Raw genomic sequence first — 22900 nt, 5'->3', positions numbered from 1 at the left:
AAAGGTCAGCTTGACCTGCTGACTTCAGCTTGCTGCCATCAAGGGAGCAAAGCGAGGGGATGCAGTGCTTGTAATTACAAAGTCCACCTAGATGGAGCCTTGTGCCCTTCTTCTAAAGCCAGTCAATGCTTGAGTGATTGCAGGAACATGAAGTACCAACAATAATCAGTGACACTTAAGTGAACAGCAGGAACTTAAGAGTGTTGGTCCTGGCATATACAAAGGCTGGATTTGAGTCCTTTCTGGAAATGAATTGGGATGCGTTTTTTGGAAAGATGCAGTAATACCCATAGCTTCCTGAGAGCTGTGTCAGCTGGATCTGCACAGTTCTGCACGTGGGTTTAACTTTCTGCTGCTTATGAAGTTGCCCCAGATAAATGACTCCTACGCGGTGTGGGATTCCTGTGGGTTTTTCTGTGGTCCTCTTCTAACATCTAGTTTTGCAGGTTACCAGCTCAGGACAGGAGGGGTCAGTGGGTGAATGAAACCTGGTGACAGAGGGCCAGGACTTGGCAATGCCTGAATGCTACAGGCAAAAGGGCTGCCCCTTCTTAGCATTTGCCATGATTAGGGTATCTTTCTGCATGCCTGCCTTCTGCAAATGAAAACAGTCCTGAGCTGCACTGACAACAAGACAGCATTGTAGAGTGTTTATGTGCCTAGATTTGCCCATCATCAGTTACCCAATTTGGAGAGCACTTGGCACTCTTCTTTTACACCCATGAAGGGCATGCTGAGATTCACCTCCATGGAGCCTGACGGGTGTATGTGCCTGATAGCCTCAGCAGAGCAAAAGGACCACATGTCCGTGGCAATGTGAAGCTTGGTATTTTCAAGGAAGGGAAGATGTGTCCTCCCAAGATCTCCCCCAGCCCCTCCAATGTGCTCTTGGCAGTGTGAACAGGAGCTTGCTGGCTACAGGGACTAGTTAAAAGGGCTGAGGAGGAGCACTAGGAGAACTGGGATGCCATTCTATCCCTTCTCATGTTAAACTGAGCAAACGGCTTTATTTGTATGCTAGTCTGTGTTGTCCCCGTTTCACTAAGCCCTGCGCACCTAGGTAGTGAGAGGCAGTAGCTGTGCAGAAGCTAAATAGGACAGAGAGACCAGGCACAGTGGATTCTCATCCCATGAGAGAGCAGAGAGCACCGAGGTGAAAAGTGGGATGTCTTAGCCTCAAGGGAAAAAACTTTTGACTCAGGTGCAGTGCCCTCTGTCGCAGGTTCTTCTCTGTGCCCGAAATCCCTCACGTCTCCCGCTTAGGTCATCTCTTCCGTCTGTGCGACCACAAGTCTGCAATGGTCACAGGCAGCCAAGCCAAGGAGATCTGTTTAAGCTTGGAGGATCTACCGAACCATCTTCGCTTGCAGCGTGCATTTGTCATCCCTTAGCAAAATAAGATTGTTACCAAAAATCTAAAATCCACAGCAGTGGTTTGCTGCACAACAAGATCAAGGGCATTGCATTTCTGCAGCAGTGGACATGGAACTTGATCTCAGCGTCTTGCCAGATACTGCCATGTAATCCGTCTGCACTAGCCTCCCTCTGCAGTGCACATGGGGGAACCTGGGTAGTTGGATTCAGGTGTGATGGGGCTGTTCAGCAAGGGTTTCTCACCCACAGAGTGAGAGGCTCTCTGCAGCCCATGTTGTCCAAATTTTTGGCTTGCACAGGCACATCAGACTATTCCCCTTTATTGCTGGGGTCTGTGCTGAAATTAGGAAATCTTTTGCACTTAGGGTGCCAGCAGGAAAGATATTTGCCACGTGTCTCTGTCTGTCTCCACCTGATATAAACCCTGTGATGATTTCACTATTGGAACAGGTTGAGAGAGGCAACTGTTTGCCTGCCCTGGGTGTTTCAGGGACACTTAGAGAAGTGATGACAGTGCTGAGGCTGGGAAGGGGAACTGGTTGTGCCTTGCAGTCTGTGACCTGCTAGCAGTGACTTCAGAGCTGAATGTGGGGAGGCTGATGTGATCCTGCCTTGAAACACCCTCCTTCCCAGTGGTGCCTCCATCTTGACGTGCTTTTATCTGGTCTCTAACCTCCTCTTTCAGTGTGAGTGTGGGTTAAATAAGGAGAGCACCATGATGTGAAGCTTACTGTTTGGAATTTTCCCATGTCCTGAGCACAAGTTGAGCGTAGGAGTTTGCAGGCAAATCTGTTCCCTTCTCAGGCTGCGGTGCAAAGATCCCCGAGGCAACCGAGTCTCGAGCTGGTGAGATCTTGCAGTCTTGGCCCTGCACTGAGTTCATGCACTGATTTGGGCCTGCCTTCCTAACATGCTGTGCTTGTTTTAGTCTCAGTCTTGTTTGGGGATGTGGGCTGAGCTCAAGTCTGTCTGTCTGCCCATCCTCGGCACCTCTTCTTCCAGCAGTGCCAGCCCTGGGGCTGCATGTGTGTGTTGTATTGGTGTGGGTATTGAGAAGGAAGGAGTTCTGGCTGCAGGAGAGCAGAGGCTGAAAGGAGTTTCCTGGAGTGTCAAGGTCATGCTTAGCACTTGTGGGCAAAGACTTTTATTTTTTTTCCACCTCTCTTTTGTCTGCTTTCTCCAGGGAGACCTCAAGTTGAAACCCTGAGTCTCCATATCCTGCCTTTCCCTTGAGCCTGGAGCTGAGAGGCAGCTCTTTCAGCATGGCCACTTACTGATCCTATCTGCAGTTGCCCCTTGATGCAGAGCACTCTGCAGTGCCGCTGGGGGAGAACGTGTTTGCAGAGCTTCACCCCAGCATGCCATGGCCAGCCTCACCACTGCTGCTTCCACTGGGTAATGCAGCCTGTGCCCCCATCCAGAGCATCATGTCACTGTCGTGAAAGTCAGCATGTCCGTTCCCGCTGTGGGAGGACTCAGCCTCACTGGCTCACCCAGCTGCAATCTAGGACTGCTGTCAGCCGTCAGTTTAATATCTGACACATCCTGTGTTCAGGGAGCCATATCCTGTGCTTTATTGGAGGGAGCTGACTCAAACAGGCTTCCTTTGTCTCTGTGTGTAGTGGTTTATTGAGCACATAAGTGCTGGACATTTTTCGTAATTGAATTTGCTGGGAACCCATGTTTGGCTAATCTGGCTTTCACTCAGTGCCACGTGCAAGAATTCCCTGTAGGAGCACAAAGGCAAGCAGAGAAAGCCCTGCCTTTTGGAAGCACACGCAACCAGCCAGGTTTTGATTTCCCTGAGAGGTATGAGCTCATGTCTCTGCATCGCGGCCATGCAGGCTGCCAGTCCGGTGGTTTCGCCAGACTATTGGTTTGTGTGTGTTCTCCTTGCTCCGGGCGGTGGGTCTGGAAATAGTTTCCTGGAGCTGCAGCCGTCTGCTCCTTGGCTGCCAGCTGGGCGCTTCTGCTGGGCTCATTCCCACATGATGGTAGCAGCCGATGTGTCACAAACCTCTCATTAGGTGTGTATCTGATTGTGGTGCTGAGAAGCATTTGCCAGTAAACCTACTGGCTTGGATGCCATCAGGCCCTAACTGAAGTCAATCCGTGTGGTAGATGGTCCAGCACTGTCTTTTCTCCTCTAGGGACAACAGAAACCCTTGGGTCCTGGGGAACAGGGTTTTTCCTTGCTCTTAGTGATGTGTGGCTTAGCTGTTTGGCTCCACTCCACTCATCAGTGGTTTGTCCCGATGCTATGTGCTGCTTTCCCCTCCTCCCCTCTATGTGTGGCAAGGGCCACGCTTTGCCTTGAGGCAGAGCTCCCTTCATGCTGGAGGGGGGACAGCCTTGTTGCACAGTGATGTGTTAACTCTGGACGTGCAAAAGAGCTCTGTTCTTTCCTCTTTCCCTCCCCTGATGTTATGCCAGTGCTAAAACATCTGTTTCTCTGCATCTCGTCCCCTTACAGTTTACCTGCCAAGCTGATCAATGGAGGGATAGCTGGGCTGATTGGGGTCACCTGTGTATTTCCCATTGACCTGGCAAAAACTCGCCTGCAGAACCAGCAGAATGGCCAGCGGATGTACACCAGCATGTGAGTACCACCCGCACGGGCAGAATTCCCAGGGACTTTTGGTGGGGAGTCCTTCCACTTTGTTACCTCTTTCAGGTGTGTTCAGCATTTCTAGGAACTGGGCTGTCCCCAGGAAAGCCAGGGGACAATCTTGAACCAAGCTGTGCTTGAGCAGATAAAGCAAATAAAGCAGCTATTCAGGCTGCTGAGCCCAGCAGGCAAGATCTCTGCAGAGGACACTTCTGTTTGCATGCCTTGCTTGGGAGCAGCATGTTCACTGTTATCAGGGCTCAGGACCAAAACACAAGGAGCCCTGTTTGGTTCTCTGCTGGACCACAAGCAGGTGCATGAGGGAATTTCTGCCTCTATTCTCTTTCCATGGCCCTCATATTGGAGGTGCTTCCTTTGCTGTGTCAGCTGTAAAAAGAGGAAGCAGTCACCTACTCCCAGTCTAGAGCACTGCATGCAGACCTTTTGAAAGGTCACAGGTTGACACATGCTGTAGTTACCCCAGCAGTCCTATGTCAAAAAAAATTAAGTGCTGTAGAAAAAGAAGGCGTGAATATATCCAGCCCACCAAATTCACCTGGGATTTGTATAGGATGCTTAGGGCTGTGTATCTGCTGGGAGAATGTGCACCACACTCAGCCCAAGATGCTTTATCCTAGGAACTAGAGTCAGGCCTTAGTTTTCCAAAAGTACTGGTGTCATTGAGAGGGTAGAAGGGACTGGGACTGATGATGTGTGTCCTGTCCTCCTGCCACCTTGTTCAGAAGTAGTGTTATCTGCTCCCTGCTCCTCCACACCAATACGTTCCTCTTTCCTGCACAGGAGATTTGAGACAGAGTGGGAACAGGAGGGAAATGCTTTGTATGTTGATGGTTTTAGTCTCTGGGCCTCCTTGCTGTAGCTGACGACACGTAATTATGCATGAGCTCTGGCGTGCCGTGGCAGACTGGTAATTCCCCTGACAGTTACAGTGCTCTCTGCTCCCTGCGTTGTTTGTGTGCCCAGGCATGCTGGCAGGACATGGCCTCCCATCTTGCCTTGCCTCTCCTTTTTGTTGTGTCCTGCTCCTGCCGCTGCTGCAATTTGCTTCTCGCTGAGTGTCGTTTCTCCCCTGACGTGATAGGTGACAGCAACAGGAGTTTGGGCAGGGTGGAGGATTTGTAGGCTCCCCTTGGGAGTGTGTGCCAGGATGCCTCACCTCTGGAGAGGAGGCTCAGTAGGAGAGAGGGTTTTAACCTCCAGCAGTCGAGTGCAGATCTGCTCCGTAGCCAGGAGTTGTTGTGGGATGAGGCGCCGTTAAGGAATACACAGGCTTTACCCTGTATATTTGAGCTGGCTCCTCCTAAGAGTCTGTGACAAAGCTTGGATGTGAATGAGTAATGCTGGAGGTGTTCCTCTGGCATTGGCAGCAGCTGTGGGGATAAGTGAAAGGGTCTTTGGGGGCTGAGGGGCCAGCAGGGACAAGGAAATAATGGGGATACATTGTCTAGACAACATCAGACCATCCTGTGTCCTACCTAAGCAAGCAAGGGAAAGGCACTAAGAGGATGCAGTTACCATGCATGGAGCATGTCTTGAGAGACACCCGTACGTAAGCTAGGGATTTGGGAGGGCTTGTCTGAGCTCCCCAGTTACAGGGTCTTATTTTTGGGAAATACTGTATGCCCATCGATACCAAATCTCAAAGGTGTCTGCTGAACACCCAGGAAGGCAGCAAGTTCATATAAAATTTTGGCTGTCATGCCTTGCTTCTGCTCAGCTCAAGAGACCTTTGGTATCAGGGGAGCCTTTCCTTTGAAAGAGACAAAGACACTTGGGAGCAGCCCTGAGGGCAGGAGAGAGCTGGGCTTTTGGGCTGCACTGCCCCAGGTATGTCATGTATAATTTTAGTTGGCTGTTGGCTCCCTTTTTCCAGGGAGAGGAAAGAGCTGGGCATGGCCTTGGCTCCATCTCGCTCTGCTGCAGCTTGAGGGGCGGGAGTGACATGCAAGCCTCATGGTGAGGTAGCAGGGCTGCCTGAGCATGGTGGGGAGCAGCTCTTCCTGCTTCCCTCTCTGCTGTGGCTTGTTCAGAGAAGCACTGCTGGCTCAGGAAAAATGCCTTGCCTCCAGCGTTGTGGTGGAAGAGCTTGTTGGGGGGATAGAAGAAAGGTGCCCCGAGATGTCTGGGGCTTACAAACTGGGGGGGCTGCTCCCAAGAACAAGATGGGTGCATGCAAGCTGCAGGAGCTGGGGCAGGGTGCATGAAAGATGGGGTCCCAAAGGATGCAGGGTGTCCCAGCAGAGAGGGGAAACTCATTGCCATGACTGGCAGCATGCAGGATGGGCTCTTCACAAATAACGTGGGGTACCCTAGAGCAGTCTTGACCCAAGGAGGGCCACAAAGCCCTCGAGGGAACTCTGTATTTCCTTCTCTCCCACCTCAGCGCTACTACAGAGCGGAGATTGAAGTTTACTCCTTGTGTTGCCAAATCTCTTAGAATTGTATTGTTGTTTTCATAAGGTACGCTTCCCTTATTACTACTTAAAAGAGCCTTTTGTTCCTTAATTACATATGCATGCACACCTCTCCCTTCCCCTGTGACCATAGGAGGTACCCGTCCCTTCCCAAAGACAGCAAACCAACCTTCAGCCAGTGCTTGGGCTTCACACAGCCATGGTCCAGAGAGGGAAACTCTGCCAGGGGATCTGTGCTGCCTTCCTGAACTGCGCCTCTGGGTTTGTTAGGTGTGTGCGGCTGTGCCTTCGATAGGCTTTGAGCCATTCTGGCGCTCTGCACAGTTTTCCTATTTGCAGTAAATATAGTTGAAACGAAGGCAGTGAGAGTTTTCCCCTTGGAGCAGACCTCTGCGGCACCCTGCCACGCTCTCCCTGGGGTGAGAGCCTGAGAGCTCGCTGCCTGCTGTGGGACCTGAGGTATTAAAAGTAAGTGCTTTAATCTGCGTGGGAGGTCACAGATGACTGAGCGTTCAGGTCATCTAGTGTTTGTGTGACTTGTGTTGAATTACACTGAGTAAGTCAAGCAAGTCAGCATTGGGGGTTTTGGCCCCCCTCATTTCCCTTCCAGAGCTGATTTAAAAACATGCGCATGGGGATCTGCTTGTTAGAGCATCTCATGCTTGTTTGCCACAGGGGACCCTGGATAAACAGCCCTTGCAGTGACACTTTTCCCTTTTGTGTTTCTAGAAAGCAGACAGCACGTGCAGGGTGAGCAGCAGGTTTCAAAGCCCCTGTGAATTAGGGGCTGAAATTGGACTCAGGCCTGAACAATGGCACATTCAGTGACTGACAGGGTTCCCTTCTCGGCTCAGGGATTTGCTGACAGATTGTAAATGAAAACCATTCCAAGAGATTTGTGTTGTTTTTCTCTGCTCTCACTCACCTTTGAGCTGCTGTGGCTTATCTCTCTCTGTTTTGTTTGCAGGTCTGACTGCCTCATTAAAACAATTCGGTCGGAAGGCTACTTTGGCATGTACAGAGGTAAGTAAAGCTGAGTCGGGCATGGTGCAGCTTTTGCGTTGGAAGCACTGGTGTGTAAGTTGGAGGAAAAGCCCACATTCACTGGCTTATAAAGCAATAACCTAGCAATATCCTAAGATGTTGAAAGGTGCAGCTCTTTCTGAAAATAAACTCCTCCATGCCAGGTGTCTGCTCAGCTCTCCACCGTTGAGGGCTTGAGTCTTCCCTGTAGCTGTTTTGGTGTTAAACCTTACCGTTTATTGAAGTTCTTCTTTACTAGCAGTTTAACTGAAGCTGCTGGACTTTGTTTCAGGACTGCATGTGTGTGTTTCCCAGCTCGGGCACAGTAACTTTTGTCAGTAGCAAACTTCTTAAGTGTCTGACTTTGTGGTTGATGATTGAATTTATGTCAAAGCCCACCACCAACATGGTCGGGCCTGCTATCCCATCTAGTTCGTAGCTTGTCTCCAAAACCAGCTGTCTCTCAAGCATGCCTGAGTGCTTTGTTTTAAGTGTTAAGACAATCTGCAATTAAAAAAAAAATTAAAAATAACCTACCCCCAGAAAAAACTTCTTTGGGTGGTAAGAAAATCAGAGGTTGGCTCATGGTGGACCTTCAGCTATTTAGTTGTTGTGTGCTAACCTGCTAGAAATCTCCTGGCTCCTTGGCTTAGGCTGTTTGTTGCAGCAGTGAGTTCCTCAGTTGACATTATACCTTTCTATACCTTTCAAAATCCTTGGAAGTTTTTAAAGATTTTGAGGATGGAGGAACAGCAGGCCAAATTCTGACTTTACTTGTAGCAGAGGAAAATGTGGAATACCTTCTTGGCTTTCAGCACAGGCTGAAACTGGCTTAGTCAACACTGAATTCTGATTATTTTATATGCTGGTATTCAATTGCCTGAATATGCAGTTTTTATCTCTGAGGTGTTCAGATAGCATTCTTTGTGGCACTCATTCACTGATAAAGCCTGATTAAAGTACTACTTTGATTAAGTGAGTCCTTGCTCTTTGTTTTTTCAAGCGGGAGTCCAGAGGTGCTGACGTCTTGCTGTTGGCAGCAGTAGCGTCTCTTGCCACTTCTTCCATAGCTCCTGTGGAAACACAGACACTGCTGCCTGGGAGCAGGCGCTGGCTGATGAGGCAGTGTCTCTTGCCCAACTTGCTGGTGGGCGTTTTGGGGGAGTGGGGTGGATGCAGGGGATGGATTGGCTGCTTCATGCCAGCTTTTCTGGGAGCAGGCAACAAGACAAATAATCCCGAGGAACCCTGGCAAGCTGCATCTTCGATGCTAGTGGTGACATGTTACCCCTTGGTTTTTCTGGGAAGCTGGCTGCTTCTGTGTTCCTAGCCAGGAATGGAGCCTGCATTTACTTTGGCTGTAAATATGCAGTGGCAGGCTGCTTGCTGGGGAGCAGAAGGAAGAAGCTGTTCCTGGAAGCTTACAGGGGAGACTGTAGGACCCATCAGGGATTTTGGGAGAGACAGCTCAGTCCTGTAAGGTGTAGAGTCGTGGAAGGGATGTGCATCTCCAGGCCACTTTTCACTCCCAAGCAGAAATCTAAAAGGGTGCAGAGGGTTTTGCATAGCTCTTGCTTTTCCCAGCCATAATGAGTCTCATCAGCTTGGTCCGTGTCCCACTAACTTTGTACACCCTGGGTTCAAGGAGCTGATAGTGGCTTGAATTTACTTGTCGCTTCTGACTATTAAATGTGGGGCTGGGTTTGGAGAGGGCTTTTGTGAATAGCTCCAGCTCCTTCCAGAAATTCATAGATATTTCAGCATGGCCAGGGTACAAAGGCGAGTCCTCCAAGTACAGCAATCCTGGACTCTGTGCCTCAGTTCTGTGAGCTGACATTAGCAGCCCTTCCCTCCCTCTTGGGAGGAGGATGGGTGGGTAAAATACATCCAAGATTTGTGAAGAATGTGAGTACTTCTGTGGGAAGAAGGTAAAGAGACGGCTCAGCCTTGCAGACGGGAAGGTGGAAATCAGATGGTGGGATTGGTTCCTGCTCCCTCCATCTGTCCCAGTTCCCCAGCAGAAGTTGCTATATGACTCACAAGCTCTTATTTTCAGCCTTTAAGATGCAATTGGGAGGATTATATGTTAATGTGCTAAAGTGGCAGCTGCTGTGGCCCATGGAGGAGTCACAAGTGTGTCAGTTGTCCCTGCAGGGCACTTGGCCTCAGTCAGAGGACAGAAAGGGTCTGCCTGGGTGCAGCCATTCCCACTCTGTGACTTCATGTCTCCTTTGTGTGTGAATCAAAGCTTCTCAGTGTGGACAGGAGAGAGGCTTGAGCTTGTAGGATGCTTTTCTGCAAATTCTCTCTTAAATGGTGTGTGTGGGCAGACAGCCCTTGTTCTGTATGAGTAGCCCATAGTGAATTGTGTGATATATAAGGCAATCCCAACATTTCTCTCAAGTTCTTCCCAAAAAGTTACAGGGATTCTTGGGTTGGTTTGGGGGAGGAAGAAGAGGAGGGTTTTTTTCTCATGTTTTTTCTGTAATGTCTAGGTAACAGCAGTGCCTCAAAGCTGGGTGGTGCTGTCTAGCCCTGTCTGTGCTCAAGGTATGACGGTGTACTGCCTTCAGACATGAACGAATCCATGGTGCCTGTGGGCTCCTGGACCATGTGGACACCAGTGGAAGGGGACTTAGGAGAGGTGCTCTCTCTGTTCCCTGCTACAGTCCATCCAGAAGTCACCTATAGATCCCAGCACATGTCCTGGAAAGTCCCACTGTTGTTTGCAGACCAGCTGCTTAGCGTAACTGGCAGGAGCCAAAGGAAAGCCTGAGGAAATCAGGCTGCGGGAATGCCCTTTGCTGTTGGTGAGGTTTGGAGAATAGCTGCAGTTTAGCTACAGCAGTGTGGCAGCCTTCCCTGGCCTCTGCTAATGATACCTCCCACATGCACCAGTGCCGCATTGGGGATGACTCAATCCCCCTGTTATGTAGGTTGCTGGTGATATATAAGGGCTTCTATGAGAAATGTATTTTGATAACAAAACCCAAGGCTTGGTGAGAAGACAGCAGTTATGAGTTCAGTTGGCAAACAACTGCTTTTGCCTCTACTTGATTTGTTCTTTGTAGTGCTCTGTACTTCTTTTCAAAATACTTTCTATTTTTTAATGATTGCAATTTATTTTTGCATTCTGTTTGTCTGTCATTGCTTCCGGTATACGTAGCATTGCCTATAGGCCAAGGTTAACTTTAATTAGGGAAATAGACTCATTGACATAGGAGGAATTGAAGAGCTATGAGATTTTGTAAAAAGGTAGAAAACAACATGGAAAGCATACAGCCAGCAGCTGAAGTATCTAATTTCTCCTCCTCCAGTGAATTGAAGCTGTTAGGGATTACTGAGGACAGGGATTATCCATTCTCTGCTAAGCAGCTTTACTGAAAATACCAAAGATGTAGGAGAAAATGCAGGTTCATTAGCTTTTCTCTGTATATTGTGTGTTTTTACCTTCTGTTTTATTTGCAATTGAAGGAGAAATTGCTTTGAAAGCCTCTTGGCTCCTGGAGGAGGTCAGCATGTAGTAGCATACTTCTTGCTTACGTTTCTTGCTTGATGATTTGGAGTTTGTTTTCTTTCTTTCAATGAACCCTTTGCACTGGTGTTAGAGTAGCGGTTTATTCTTTTTTCTTTCTCTCCTTGTTTTTCCAAGGAAATGGTTATTCATGCTGCGTGTCAGTAATGTACAGGTGTTTTACTTTCTAGCCATTAGGAGAGGGGTTGAAGTTGTCTTCAACTTGGCATCTGAGGAAACGCTTCCTGGGTAGCCACTTCCACTTAAAAATCAGGCTGTGTGGATTTGCTTTGTAGATCCTGATATGATTGACATTAAAAGGTGGAGGTAAAGCGTGAGGATCATGTCTGTGTGGCTTTTCATCATGTGCAAGAGCCATGGCAGGGGGACATGATGTGTAGGAAGCACATCACACTGAAGCAGTGCAATCACTGGTACACTTAAAAGTTTGCAAAAACCCAGGAGTGTGAGAAGGCTGCCCTGCTCCCAGGCTAGTTAATTTGGCTTCTGTAGAAGACGATGGCCAGTTGGATGTCATGGCCAGTGTGGAACGAATGCATTGGCTTAGCTTGCTACGAGGCAGTGTTACTGTATTTTCTGCAAAATCTGAACATGGCAGTTGGAAGGGGGGAAAATGTGTTGGGCTGCCCAGCCCTGCCCAGCAAAGGCTGTCTGTTTTCTTGCTGCAATTTCCTGCATGATGGAAATGTGTCCTCTGAGCAGAGGATGTGGAGCCAAGGATTCTCATGTCCTGGTCCCAGTTGTACTGGTCCCAGAAGTCCTAGGTGCAACTTTGCTTTCTAATCTGCGGGAAGTCCCCCTAAACCTATGTGTTTCCGCATCTAATTTAGGAGTTCTTTAATAGTTTGGGGAGGGAGGGGAGTCCATCCTGAGGAACAGAGGATTGAGTTGCCTTTCTTTAGGTGTGTTGAGCCCTAATAGCTCCTGTCAACTTGTGTTCAAACCTCCTGAAAATGAACCCTGCCAGGTCTTCAGAGCCTAGTGGGAGCACAGGTTTCTCTGTCTGCTTCCCTTTGGAAAACAGAGCTTTGGGACAAGTTGTTTAAATCTCTACAGCAAGCATAAATGCAAAAGGTATACCCTAGTATTTGTGTTTGTCCTTGCAAAGGTATTTATGGGCCATTAACAAGTCTCAAACGAAGCTCTTCCAGAGGGCTTGGAGCTCAGTATGCTTCAGTGCAGGCAGGGAGAGCTTGCGGTCATCCACTGGAGGACTTCTTGAGCCATAAGATTTAAAGGGAGGAGAATATTCTGGAGCATTAATCTGATGGTGCAAAACCCAGTACTCTCAGAAGAAACTGGCCCTCCCCTCACCCCATTTCCCCCAGGGCAGCTTGAAAGCTGCCTCTCAGCCGCTGTGTTGCACTAATGCTGGTGTCCATGGCCCACAGCAGCCGGCCAGGCCATGCAGACCTTTCATTGTACAGGCACAATACAGGGATTTGCTGTTTGTTGCTCCTGACAAAAGGCCACTCCAGTGGGTGCTGGGGAGCCAATGCTTGTTTACACCCCAGGTCCCCCAGCAAGCCTTGCCACGGTGCTTGGAGGGGAATTTCTGCATGCTGCAGCTTGTGGTGGACAAAAAGCCACTTCAACGGTGGCTGTTCTGAGGGTGACACCCAGTGGTGATAGACAAGGGAAGCCACTTAACTCCAAGGGTTGCTCTAGAGCTGGCTGACTTCTGTGCAGGTGAGCCAGTTGCTTTCAACCAACCTCCAGGTCTTTCTATGGCTCTGCCTTTTCTGGGCTGCCTGGTAAGCGAACTGCTCTGCTTTTGGTGATGGTGGGGCAGGGACACTAGCAAGAAGGTGGGGCAGGGGGCTTTTGCTTCTCAGTATCACAAAGTATTTGCAAAGGAGTTGGGACTGGTTATTAATCCAACTTGTACTCCTTTGTTGAAGGTCTGATCTGCATCCTTCTGGATTTGTAGGAATGCATGGATGAGAGAAGAGGATGCATATATGCATGGTGGGAAGTGGTAGTAAAACTAAAGAAATTACAAAAAACATATTGCAAATGGAGTAGAAACACTTCAGGGGATGTTTTCAAAAGCCTAGGGTGTTGGGAGGCAGAAATCCTATTAATTTCCAGTGGTGTTTCACGTTTCTAAGCCCTTTTGATGCATTGAGAGCTCTCCTTCATCAGTCCTTGGTTTTGAGCAGGAGTTACAATGCATTCCTGAAAGATCCAGTTAACGGTTCCTTTATTCTCATTCTCCAATGGCCTTTTCCTCTTTTCCTTGCTCAGGGGCTGCAGTGAACCTGACTCTAGTGACCCCAGAAAAGGCTATAAAATTGGCAGCCAATGACTTCTTCCGGCATCACCTCTCCAAAGACGGGTGAGTAAGAGGTGCAGACATTTTGCATTCAACTTACACAACACCAGCTCTTGGGACAAGACTGGCAAGACATCAGAACAAAGGTGGAATGGGGTGATGTGATGACTGAAATAGGAGTTGACCTTGAACAGCTCAGCGGGTGATTACATTTGGGCTAAGGATGTAATGTCTAAAATGGGAAGTGAAAAGCACTCCACTGGATGACTGCTTTTTGTTCAAGCTTCTAAAAATAGTCCCAGATCTAATCCAAGGTTAGCAGATCCAGAATTCATAGGCAGAATATTTGAGAGGAACCCAGCGGCACTGATCACTGCTCAAACAGCTGCTGGGAGGACCCTTGTCCTCAGCATCCTATTGGATGCTGTTATGCTCTTTCTGGCTTGAACAGATGGCAAGTCAAGTTCTGTAGACCCCAACCTTAGCATCCCTCTTGTCTTTGTGTAGCTTGAAAATAGTTTTAGAGAGGTGGTGAATCTGAATTGATAAAGGACACTTGCAGTGTTGCCCAGCAGCTGACCTCCAAATAAATGCTGAAGGAATAAAATTACCTGTTCAGCTTGCAAGTGGGGATTGGTTCATGTGAATTAAATGTGAGTAAAAGATGCTAGCTAAGCAGTTGAGACAGGCTGGACCCTGAATATTTAATGCTGTTTTCACCAAGATATTTCCCTTGCAATTTGGAGAACACTTGTGTCTCCCTTCAGACTGAGACCTTTCTCCAGAGACAGCCAGTGAAGGGCACTGTCTTCAGTCCTCAGTGACAGTAGTTAGAAAACACCCTGCTTGGGATATGATCCTGATTATTCCCGTCAGCACTGATGGGGTGGAGCCTCACTGAAAATGCAAAGCTCTGCCACAATTACTTGGTTTAATGACTTCCTATAAAGTACCACGTCAGTCTTGGCCGCTGCAGATCAGTGGCTCAACAACTTCCATGGAGATTGTGGACTGACACAGGTTGAGGATCTCGTGTTTTCATGTACCTAATTTTTTTGTTCTGGAGCCTTCTTTTGAAGTAGCAGCTAACATATGTCTGTGTGACTCATCGGCTAGCAGCTGTTTGTGATTTTCTGTCTCTTCAAATAATGTCTCTTCTGTGCTCTGCTCAGACAGTGGGAGGTAATGATGTCCTCATTGCTCCTCACTTCTACCAAGCAGTGGGTCTGATCCCTGCAGCAGATGACACGGTGGGCCCTGGCGTACTGCAGTAGACAGGAGCACAGCTAGCTCTTTGCCAGCACCTACAAAGCGAGGTCTTAGCAGGTTGTACAGGGAAGACAAAAGGGTGCCAAGCTGCCATACCTTGTACCACCAGTGAGAGAGTGGCCCATGGAAGAAGTCAGACCAGCATTGCAACATATTTGGTGTTCTGTGAGAGCAATCACTGCTGTGATGTTTCAGCCATTAAAACATGACATGTCTGTCCTGCACCATGAGAGGTAAAGACTTCCTCATGGGAAAAATATGTGTGTCTGCCTCTCAGTGCTGAGGCAGGCTTTGAGCAGGTGTTTGGGTAAGTGGGATGCAGCCATTTTCACAAGCAGCTGAGGTTTTTACCCAGACCTCTTCTAGTTTGACTTCTGGGTTCCTGGCTGATCCACACATGATGTAGATGATGTGCTGTGCTTGATTCAGAATAAAGGAGCTAGAGAGTTTTGCCAGGAGTAAGACACCATGTTATCCTAAAACATATGTGGTGATGGGACTGGCACTACAGTGACCTGGAGGAGAAGCATGATGCCACTCAGGTAGTGGGGAGCCTTTGTGTCTCGACATGCAACGTTCTTAACTCCTTTAGAGAAAAGAAAGCTTGGGCCACAGTTAGGTGAGAAGAGCTAGGCAGCACATGGAGTCGGCGCCACTCATCTCATTTGACCACCATGGCTTGGATGAATGAAATCTGGTCAGCTCTGCTCGTGACGATAGCCAGCATGAGCTGGACAGAGAGGCGGAGCCTTGATACTGCTACGATAGATGGTTTAAGGTGTTTCTAACTAGAAACGTCACTCCAAGATGTGATGGGAAAGAAAAGGCCTTGCAGGCTGGCTGTGGGTGGTAGACTATGAACCTGGGATCTAGCTGGAAGGTCTGGTGCATGCTGTGACCTTGCTTGGGGAGCAGGGGGTGATGGAAAAGGCTATGACATTACCAGTGAGGATGAGCACCCTTAGAAACTGCAGGGCAGCTGCTTATCATGGGATCCTTGTCCTCCATGCTAGGGAAATCCCAGGCCTGGGGGTGGAGTATGTAATCTGCCAGAGGCGTTGTGCCTGGCTGTGCTGCAGTGGTTGCATGTTACCTTGCCTTTGGCAGGTCACAGTATCTTTTCCCACATGTAGCACGCGTGGCAAATGGGAGTGATGGCAAGGAGCCATTTCAGTGAATCATGAAGCTGTGTGTCCCCCAAGGGTTTGCCTTGCTCTTGCTCCCTCTTGCTGAGCTGTTGGCAGTCTGCAGGTTTCTCCCTTAAGATGCTTCTGTCCCCTCCTCCCCAGCTGTCTTTGTAAGACAGGGCAGGATTAGCAGTGCTGGAATCCAAATACCTCTCCTACCCAGGGCAAAACAGGGTACATACCTACTAGCACATAGCAAGGCTGGGCCACCTATTCACAACTCCAGTCAAAGCCTAGCTATGAACAACAAAATAGCCCGGGATTAGAAAGGTGAAAATTCAGACTTCCTGGCATATCGATGCGATTTCATTTCTAGATATGTAATTGCAACAGTCAGGGTGCTATATGGTCTAAAGCACAGCTGAGGGAGTTAGACTCAGTCTAAGGCTGGGGCCTGTTTTTTCATGGTGAGCCACCAAGATCTTGGTTCAGCTCCACCAACATCCTTTTTGCACAAGCCAGACTGTCTGCTATACATTCATAGTATGCTGTGCTCTTAGGCCAGCATCCCAAAGGATGCTCTCGTGCTTTTCTGACTCAGAGCTGCAAAAGTCTTGTTGCTAAACTTCTAGCACTTGTCTTGCTTGGAATGTGTTGCATGAATTGGAGATCCTTGTCTGATAAAATGTGCATGTTCTGTCAGTATTTGCTGATTAAAATATGTTAAGTGTGTCCTCCATGTGCAAGTGGAAGAAGTGTGTGTGGACCAGAGAGAGTGTGGCAAACCCAGCATGACCCAAAATAGCTTCAAGTTACACAACAACTTTTAGTGTGCATTAATATATATATTTTTTTAATCCTTTGAAAAAACTTACTGTTGAAATGAACTTGCTTTTAAACTGCTAGGAAAAAAGGTGGCATAAAGCTTGTTTTTGAAAGGCCAGACTGAAAACACCACCTGTGGCGTAGGAAGCTCCTGGCTGCAAATTGCTGGAAGAGTATTTCGAGGATGTATCACTGCAGGTTTGTGCTAGACTCCCTTTTCCCTGGCCATACTCTTGGATGCTGCTGGAGGTGGAGTATTGGGGCAGCAAGACCTCATGTGGGACCTTGTGCCCTTGTTGGTGCACCCATCTCCCTGAGGCTGGAGATGTCTTTTCCTGCGGCCCTCTCCACCCTGGGGCTAGCTCAGCAGGGCATACAACGCTTTTCCCCTCCTTTTGGTGCAGGAAGGATGTGTGCTCACAGGACAGCAGGACTTGATTTTTGCTTCTTTGCCTGTTTCTATTTTGCTGTTGAGACCGTTATGACAGCCTACTGCTACAGCTTCTTGTTTCACAAGGGAACAAAACTGTGGTGGTCCTCCCAGGCTGTCCTGGTCATTTAGGAATAAGGGAGGCCTGTGTGAGTTGTGTGAGTGCTGGAAATCCCCTTGCTATGCCGTGGAGGAAAGGAAGAAAACCAAGATACTGGAAAACCTCAAGGGCACCCCATGACCTTGATTGAGAAAGGCAATAAGGGTCAAACATTGTCCTGTGATGATTTTGGCCTGAGGGCCTCTGCACTTCCCAGGGGAAGTAGAAGAGGTGACCCACGGAAGAGTCTTCAGGCAGATCCTTGTTCCTGTGGCACTCTGTGCTGGCTGGACCACATGGCTGGGGAAGGCAGGACACAAGAGAGAAGGGAAACTTCCAACCTTCAGGCTGCTGGAAACAGAGATTTCTGAAGCTGGATGTGTTGAGAGACCCATAATCTCACAGCTGCCGTTAAAATAGCTTCATTGTCCAGAGCAGAGGATGTGAGGGAGGAGTCACTAGGGCTAAGTGAAGCACTTGGGTATGAAGCTAAGAAAGCAATTTAACTTGATAGTACACCAGCATGCATTTAAAGTACATTGTTGATTTTTGGGTGCTCAGTGAGTGAGGCCTCTTTGATAGATGTAAGTATTGCCTGCTTTTTATGTCCTCTGTGAATTTGGGTGTTAAACACTTCATTAAAAAACAGTGCCTTTAAAGTGTCCAAGGTTTCATGTTTATCTCCAGAGTGTTGAGTGCCAGACAGCTGTTGTGTTTGGCATGTGTTTGCCAGGTTTTGTTGTTCATTTTTCAGTTCTTAGTTAAATAGTCTGCCTGGCTGTGGTAAAAAGTGTCTCATGGCTTCTTATAAAAGTGATTTCTTGCTCATAAAAACTTGCCAGTGTCCCTAGATGAGTTTCCTGCTGCTCTTCTCCAAGGTGTGTTATTCCCTTACGTCTTCTGTCCTCTTTAATCTTGACCTTTGTTTTGTTTGCTGTTCTGGAGCAGAGGCTGGCAATCTGCTGACTTAGCAGCTTGGAATCCTAGGAAGACCAGCACTACTGTGTTAATTGTGTCTTTGCTGATGCCAGCAAGTTTTCTTCCTTTCTGCTTTCCCCTGCCTTGTAGCTTTGCTCAGAGAAAAGAAATAGCCAACTGTAATCCTGAGACAAGCAAGGCACTTTTCCTTCTCTCCCATGCAGGTGGGGAGACTGGAGTTGTTCTCCATTGCCTTCCCAGCTGATATGTCTCCCCAGGGCTCCTTCCTTCATCTGCTTCTCTTTCAGGCTGTCCTAAAATACTAGGACCATCTTTTCTGTGGCATCTGGTTAAGTAGCCATTGCACAGCCTGGTTGATCCTTGAGCTGCAAAATGCTCATAGATAGGCTGTAAAGTGACGCTTTTGATTTAGGAAGGAGGGATGCTGCTAGTCCTGGTGCTGAGCTGCTGTGTCACCTTGTACACACCATGCTTTGGTCTTTCTCTGGGCTGGAACCCTTGTGGACCAAGGCAGCCTCTCCTGTAGTTACCCACTGGATGTCTAAACACTTCTTTAATGCAGATAAGCCTCATCCAACCCACTGGGACTTGTAGGTGGGGGAATCCAGCCCTTCCCCTAGAGAAAGAGCCAGTTAAGAGCTGATAATCTCACTGTGCCTATTCAGGGATAGCTATTATGTAGCACACAGAGGCTCAGGGAATTACAGTGGGTTGAGGTTGTAGACATCAAAGGTCAGCCAGCAAGTAAATGCACTTTCAACTGTTAATCTAGAGGGAGCTAGAGATGGGCTGTTTAATCACAGAATACACCCATGAGAGGAGTATTGCCTTTGTCTCCATTCCAGGCACGTGTCTTGGGACAAAACATGGGTTGTGTATGTGTTCAACGTGCCTAGACACGTCGCCCTGTTCATTGTTCACTTCCACAGACGTTCGTATTGGAACAGAACACTTGGGATCTCCCGCCAGGGCAAACCTGATATAATGGGTGCAGGCAGAGTCACCTTCCTCTTGACTTAGTCCAAACACGCAACACAGAGCTCCTGCAGCCAGAGGTAGGTTGTACCATACAACCTACAGAGTAACGTCTGCCAGAGCAACATTTAATCTGGTGGCGTTCCTTTGAGATGGATCTGTCCACCTGCTTTGCTTTGCTTGTCTGAGGCATTTCTGAGCTGGTACCAGAAGTGAGAGGGAGCTTGTGATATGAACTTTCTTGCTTTTACATTTCCCAGCATCATAGCTCCAGCTTTTCTGAAGTGTGGTTGCAATAGCTTGTTGTTCCCTCTTGGAAGATCAGGGGTTGGGGGTTAAAGGGACTGACTGGCGGTTTGTGTGCATGTCCCTGCGTGGCCGTGGCAGACAGGTTGCCCTCCCTTTGAAGGACAGCTCCTGTGTGTTGGTCCTCTAATCCATATCAAAGACCCACTATTTAAATTGTTTGAAAGCAGCTGACTTTCTCTGGTTTGAAACTCTGAGGGAGCTTTTGACAATCCGTTGGGTTGTCAGAACAGAGGCAGGGATTTTTTTATGAGTGAGGAAGGTGATGTCCAAGCTGGGGACAGTAGCCTCTTGGGTAGCAAACAGAAACATATAGCTTTGTATGGATGCTTCCTTAGATCAAAGATTCCTTGTCTTTGGAAATCTGGTCATCCTTATGCCAGAATGGCTGATTTTGGTCCCTGCCTAAGCACAGTCAACTCCTACATGGTCAAGATTTTTCAGAACCTTGAAAAAAATCTTACTCTGCTTCCATGTGACATCGATATACCAATGCTTTCAGAGATCCTAACTTTAGGCTGGTGTGTTGCCCTTGAAAAGCCCTCCATAAACTTCTCATTCCTGCTTTTTTACTTTCTTATTTTTCAGTTCTAGTTTGAAACTCTAATTTAGATGGAGCATGAGTCTTCTCCCCTTCCCATTTGACACTGTTGATTTGTCACTAATTAATTGCATGTCAGTTAAAGTGGAATGACTGATTTCTGCCAGTGCAGAATTTGGGGCTATTGTGTATATGTTATATTTAACACCCTCTTGCTGTGATAAAAGATGGTTTCTGCGTTTGTAGGACCAGATCCTTGCTGGTGTTGCAGCTTTTGAAGTTATTCGAGGTGTGCCAATTTTTAAACCACTGAGGATAATGCCTGTGGTGCCTTGAATATTTAAACTCCTTTGTCGTCTAGAGATGAACCGTTTTCAAACTCCTTTTACGTGCAGACTGGTGAGGTTTTGCAAAGGGAGTTTCACCCTTGTATGGCAAATTTTAAACCTCCTGACAAAAGATTTGCTTATCTTAAGCTATTTTTTTCTTGGACTGCCCCTAGTTCCCAGGATATGCAAACCAAAAGCTGAAAGCCCTTGTTCTAGATGCTTTTGATGTACCTGTTTGACATCTCTACAATACACCCATGCACATAAATCCTTCACTGGGTCACACTGGCATAGCTCCATGGAGTTCAGTCAAGCCAGGCCGGCTTTTGTTGCCTGGGATAATGGTCCACAAATGAACATGTAGGGCAAATCTTCCTGATCTTTTGAACTGGGTATCAAAGCAGTTGCCCTGGATGAAAGCCAGGAGACAAGTACTCCAGGGATGCTCCAGGGCTCTTGCTAGAGTGTGAGATGCTCTGCTGTGCCATAGAGAGGGACTGGCAGCCAGCTCCTTTGGGTGGTTTGCTTCCTCCTGCAGCTGGACTAGGGATTGTACAGCCTTGCTGCTGGCTGTATCGAGCTGCACAGAGACTGGTGTCCAACGCTTCAGGCCGCCCAAGAGGCACAAGTTGGCCGCCTCCAGGTGCCACTGCCGGGGGGGACCTCTGGATTTGCATACCCTGATACCTGCGTACCTCCTGGAAAGCTTGCTGCACACACTTAAGCGCCTGTGTGGGTAACTCCATGGGAGGGACTGTTCTTCGCAGCTTCTCATCTGTGGGGGAATTGGGAAAGGGGAGACCGTGAAATGTTCCTCCCTTCAGCCTCACAGGAGAGCTCTATATTTAGTTGCTGGTAATCTCCGTTGTGGCTCTGTGCCTCTAATCCCCTGCTCTGATATCCTCCCTGGAGAAGATGAGGGGTGGAGAAAACAGCCCAGCTGACATGGTGGGCCAGCAGGATTACAGCGCATCTCCCCTCCCTTTCCTTTAGGGTTGGCATTGAAACTTCTTTGCTGGCCTGCAGTGCCACAGCTGTGCTGTATGTGCTTGCGTATGAAACCCCCAGTAAGGGAGCGTGGCTTGTTTTCGCAAGGGAATAGGGTGTATCATTGTGGGACTGCTTTTGCCATAGTGTGGGGACTCGCCTCGAGTAGGTTAAGATGAGGTATTGCTGCAGGAGTGGGGCTGGGGGGAGTAAAAATAGTACTTGCATTTAAAACAGAAAAAAGAGGAGGCTGTTTCCCTCTGGCTGTGTGATTTATAGTTGCCTTTCTCCCCCCCCCCCCCCCCCCCATTTAGATAAGAGCAGATCAGAGGCACTTTTTTTTTTTTAATCCAGTCAGTGTTTTCTGGTGCCAAGGGGTGAGATTTTTACAGGCAAAAACTCATCAGTTTCTGAAAACTGAGGCTTTCTGAGCATTTGCATCCTGAGTACGTGATTTTCGTCTTAGCTAAGCTGTTTCATGGCTTTGTGATGGAGGGAGCTGTGAAATGCTGCATTTTGTTAGTCAAGAACATATCACTGATAATCCCTGTTCTCCCATGCAGAAGATGCACAAAGCTGCAGTGCTGTGGGTCCATCCCATCCCTTGTCCCTCAGGCAGGACCAGTTTAGTGCAAAGGCTACTTTTTCAGGTTTGGAAAGGCTGGTGAGGTGAAGAAGCTCCTAACCAGGGGGAGCAGGGGGGCTGCCTCCCTGACTCTCATGTTCACTGTTTGTTTATTTTGCTTTTGTGGGAGAACTCCACAGCAGCAACTCGAATATTTTCCCCCCCTTGCTCCTTGCCCTGTGGTCTCTGTTTGTTTGTTTGTGGGGATGTTGACAGTGTTTAAAGGACTAGGCTGGCAGATGGAAAGCTGCTTATCCCCCTTAATGCTCAGGTCCTCTGCTGCCCTCTGAAGCGATACCCTTTCTGAAAGCTGTGCCCCGACCAGGGGCAACACCGGGCTGGAAGAGAGCTGCAGCTCTCTGTCTGGGGATGGAGAGGGTCATGTGCTCCCATCTGGGTCTGTTCTGGCCGGCCTTGTGGCATTTTCTGAATATTCTGTTTCTGGGCCCAAAATGGGTCTTTTCCTCCAGATCAGGTGATGCCAGCAGAAATGCCGAGCCTGGGCTATGCTGAACTGTCAAGCCAAGCAGGTTCCCCTGTCCCTGGGGGCTGCCTCTCCTGTAACCCCCAGGGTCAGAGGTGTGCCCTGAGCCCCTGCACCCAGCTGCCCCAGTGTTACTCCAGGCCACATCCTCCAACTGACTCTTTCTCTCTTTTCTTTGGGCAGGAAAAAGCTGACACTGCTGCGGGAGATGCTGGCAGGCTGCGGCGCAGGTACCTGCCAGGTGATTGTCACCACTCCCATGGAGATGCTTAAAATCCAGCTGCAGGATGCAGGGCGAATTGGTATGTGGGCTTCTCTTCCCTGTGCACTGAGCAGGCAGTGGGGAAAGAGCTGGGACTGGGCTGTCAAGGCAGAGTGGGAAGGAATGAGCAGAGAAAACTCTTTTCCTTCCCCCTGCTCTCTCAAGTCAGAGGTATCTCAGGCTGTAGCAGAAGTTTCTCCTCCTCTTCCCAGGTCACTTACCCCCACCCTTTGCTCACCTGGCTTTGCAGAGGCCCTTGCAGTTACAAAAGGTGATGATTTTTTTTTTTTGCTTGAAGCAATAGGCTTAGCAAGTGAAACAGCAAATGCTGCTGGTGGATGGAGAGAGACAGGAGAGATAACAGGGTGGTCAGCTTGTGAACGATTAAAACTTGTTAGTTACTAGGTACCCAGGAAGGGATTAGCATCCTCCAGTGCTTTTCCTGTCGTCC

The 22900-nt window shown here is 48.5% G+C and overlaps 1 protein-coding gene across 2 annotated transcripts in view; it reads left to right on the top strand.

The window, feature by feature from the left end:
- SLC25A22 (solute carrier family 25 member 22) overlaps window positions 1-22900 on the top strand; it is a 55302-nt gene that overhangs the window by 23334 nt on the left and 9068 nt on the right. For both annotated transcript variants that reach the window (XM_075047841.1, XM_075047842.1), the window contains exons 3-6: window positions 3848-3973; window positions 7385-7440; window positions 13223-13313; window positions 22371-22489. In XM_075047841.1, the coding sequence (XP_074903942.1) occupies window positions 3848-3973; window positions 7385-7440; window positions 13223-13313; window positions 22371-22489 (392 nt within the window). The remainder of the gene's footprint in view (window positions 1-3847; window positions 3974-7384; window positions 7441-13222; window positions 13314-22370; window positions 22490-22900) is intronic.

The sequence above is a fragment of the Buteo buteo genome, chromosome 16 (genome assembly GCF_964188355.1).
Source record: "Buteo buteo chromosome 16, bButBut1.hap1.1, whole genome shotgun sequence".
In the NCBI taxonomy this organism is placed as follows: domain Eukaryota; kingdom Metazoa; phylum Chordata; class Aves; order Accipitriformes; family Accipitridae; genus Buteo; species Buteo buteo.
The sequence above is the reverse complement of the archived record's forward strand: the minus strand, read 5'-3'. Positions and strand labels throughout refer to the sequence as shown.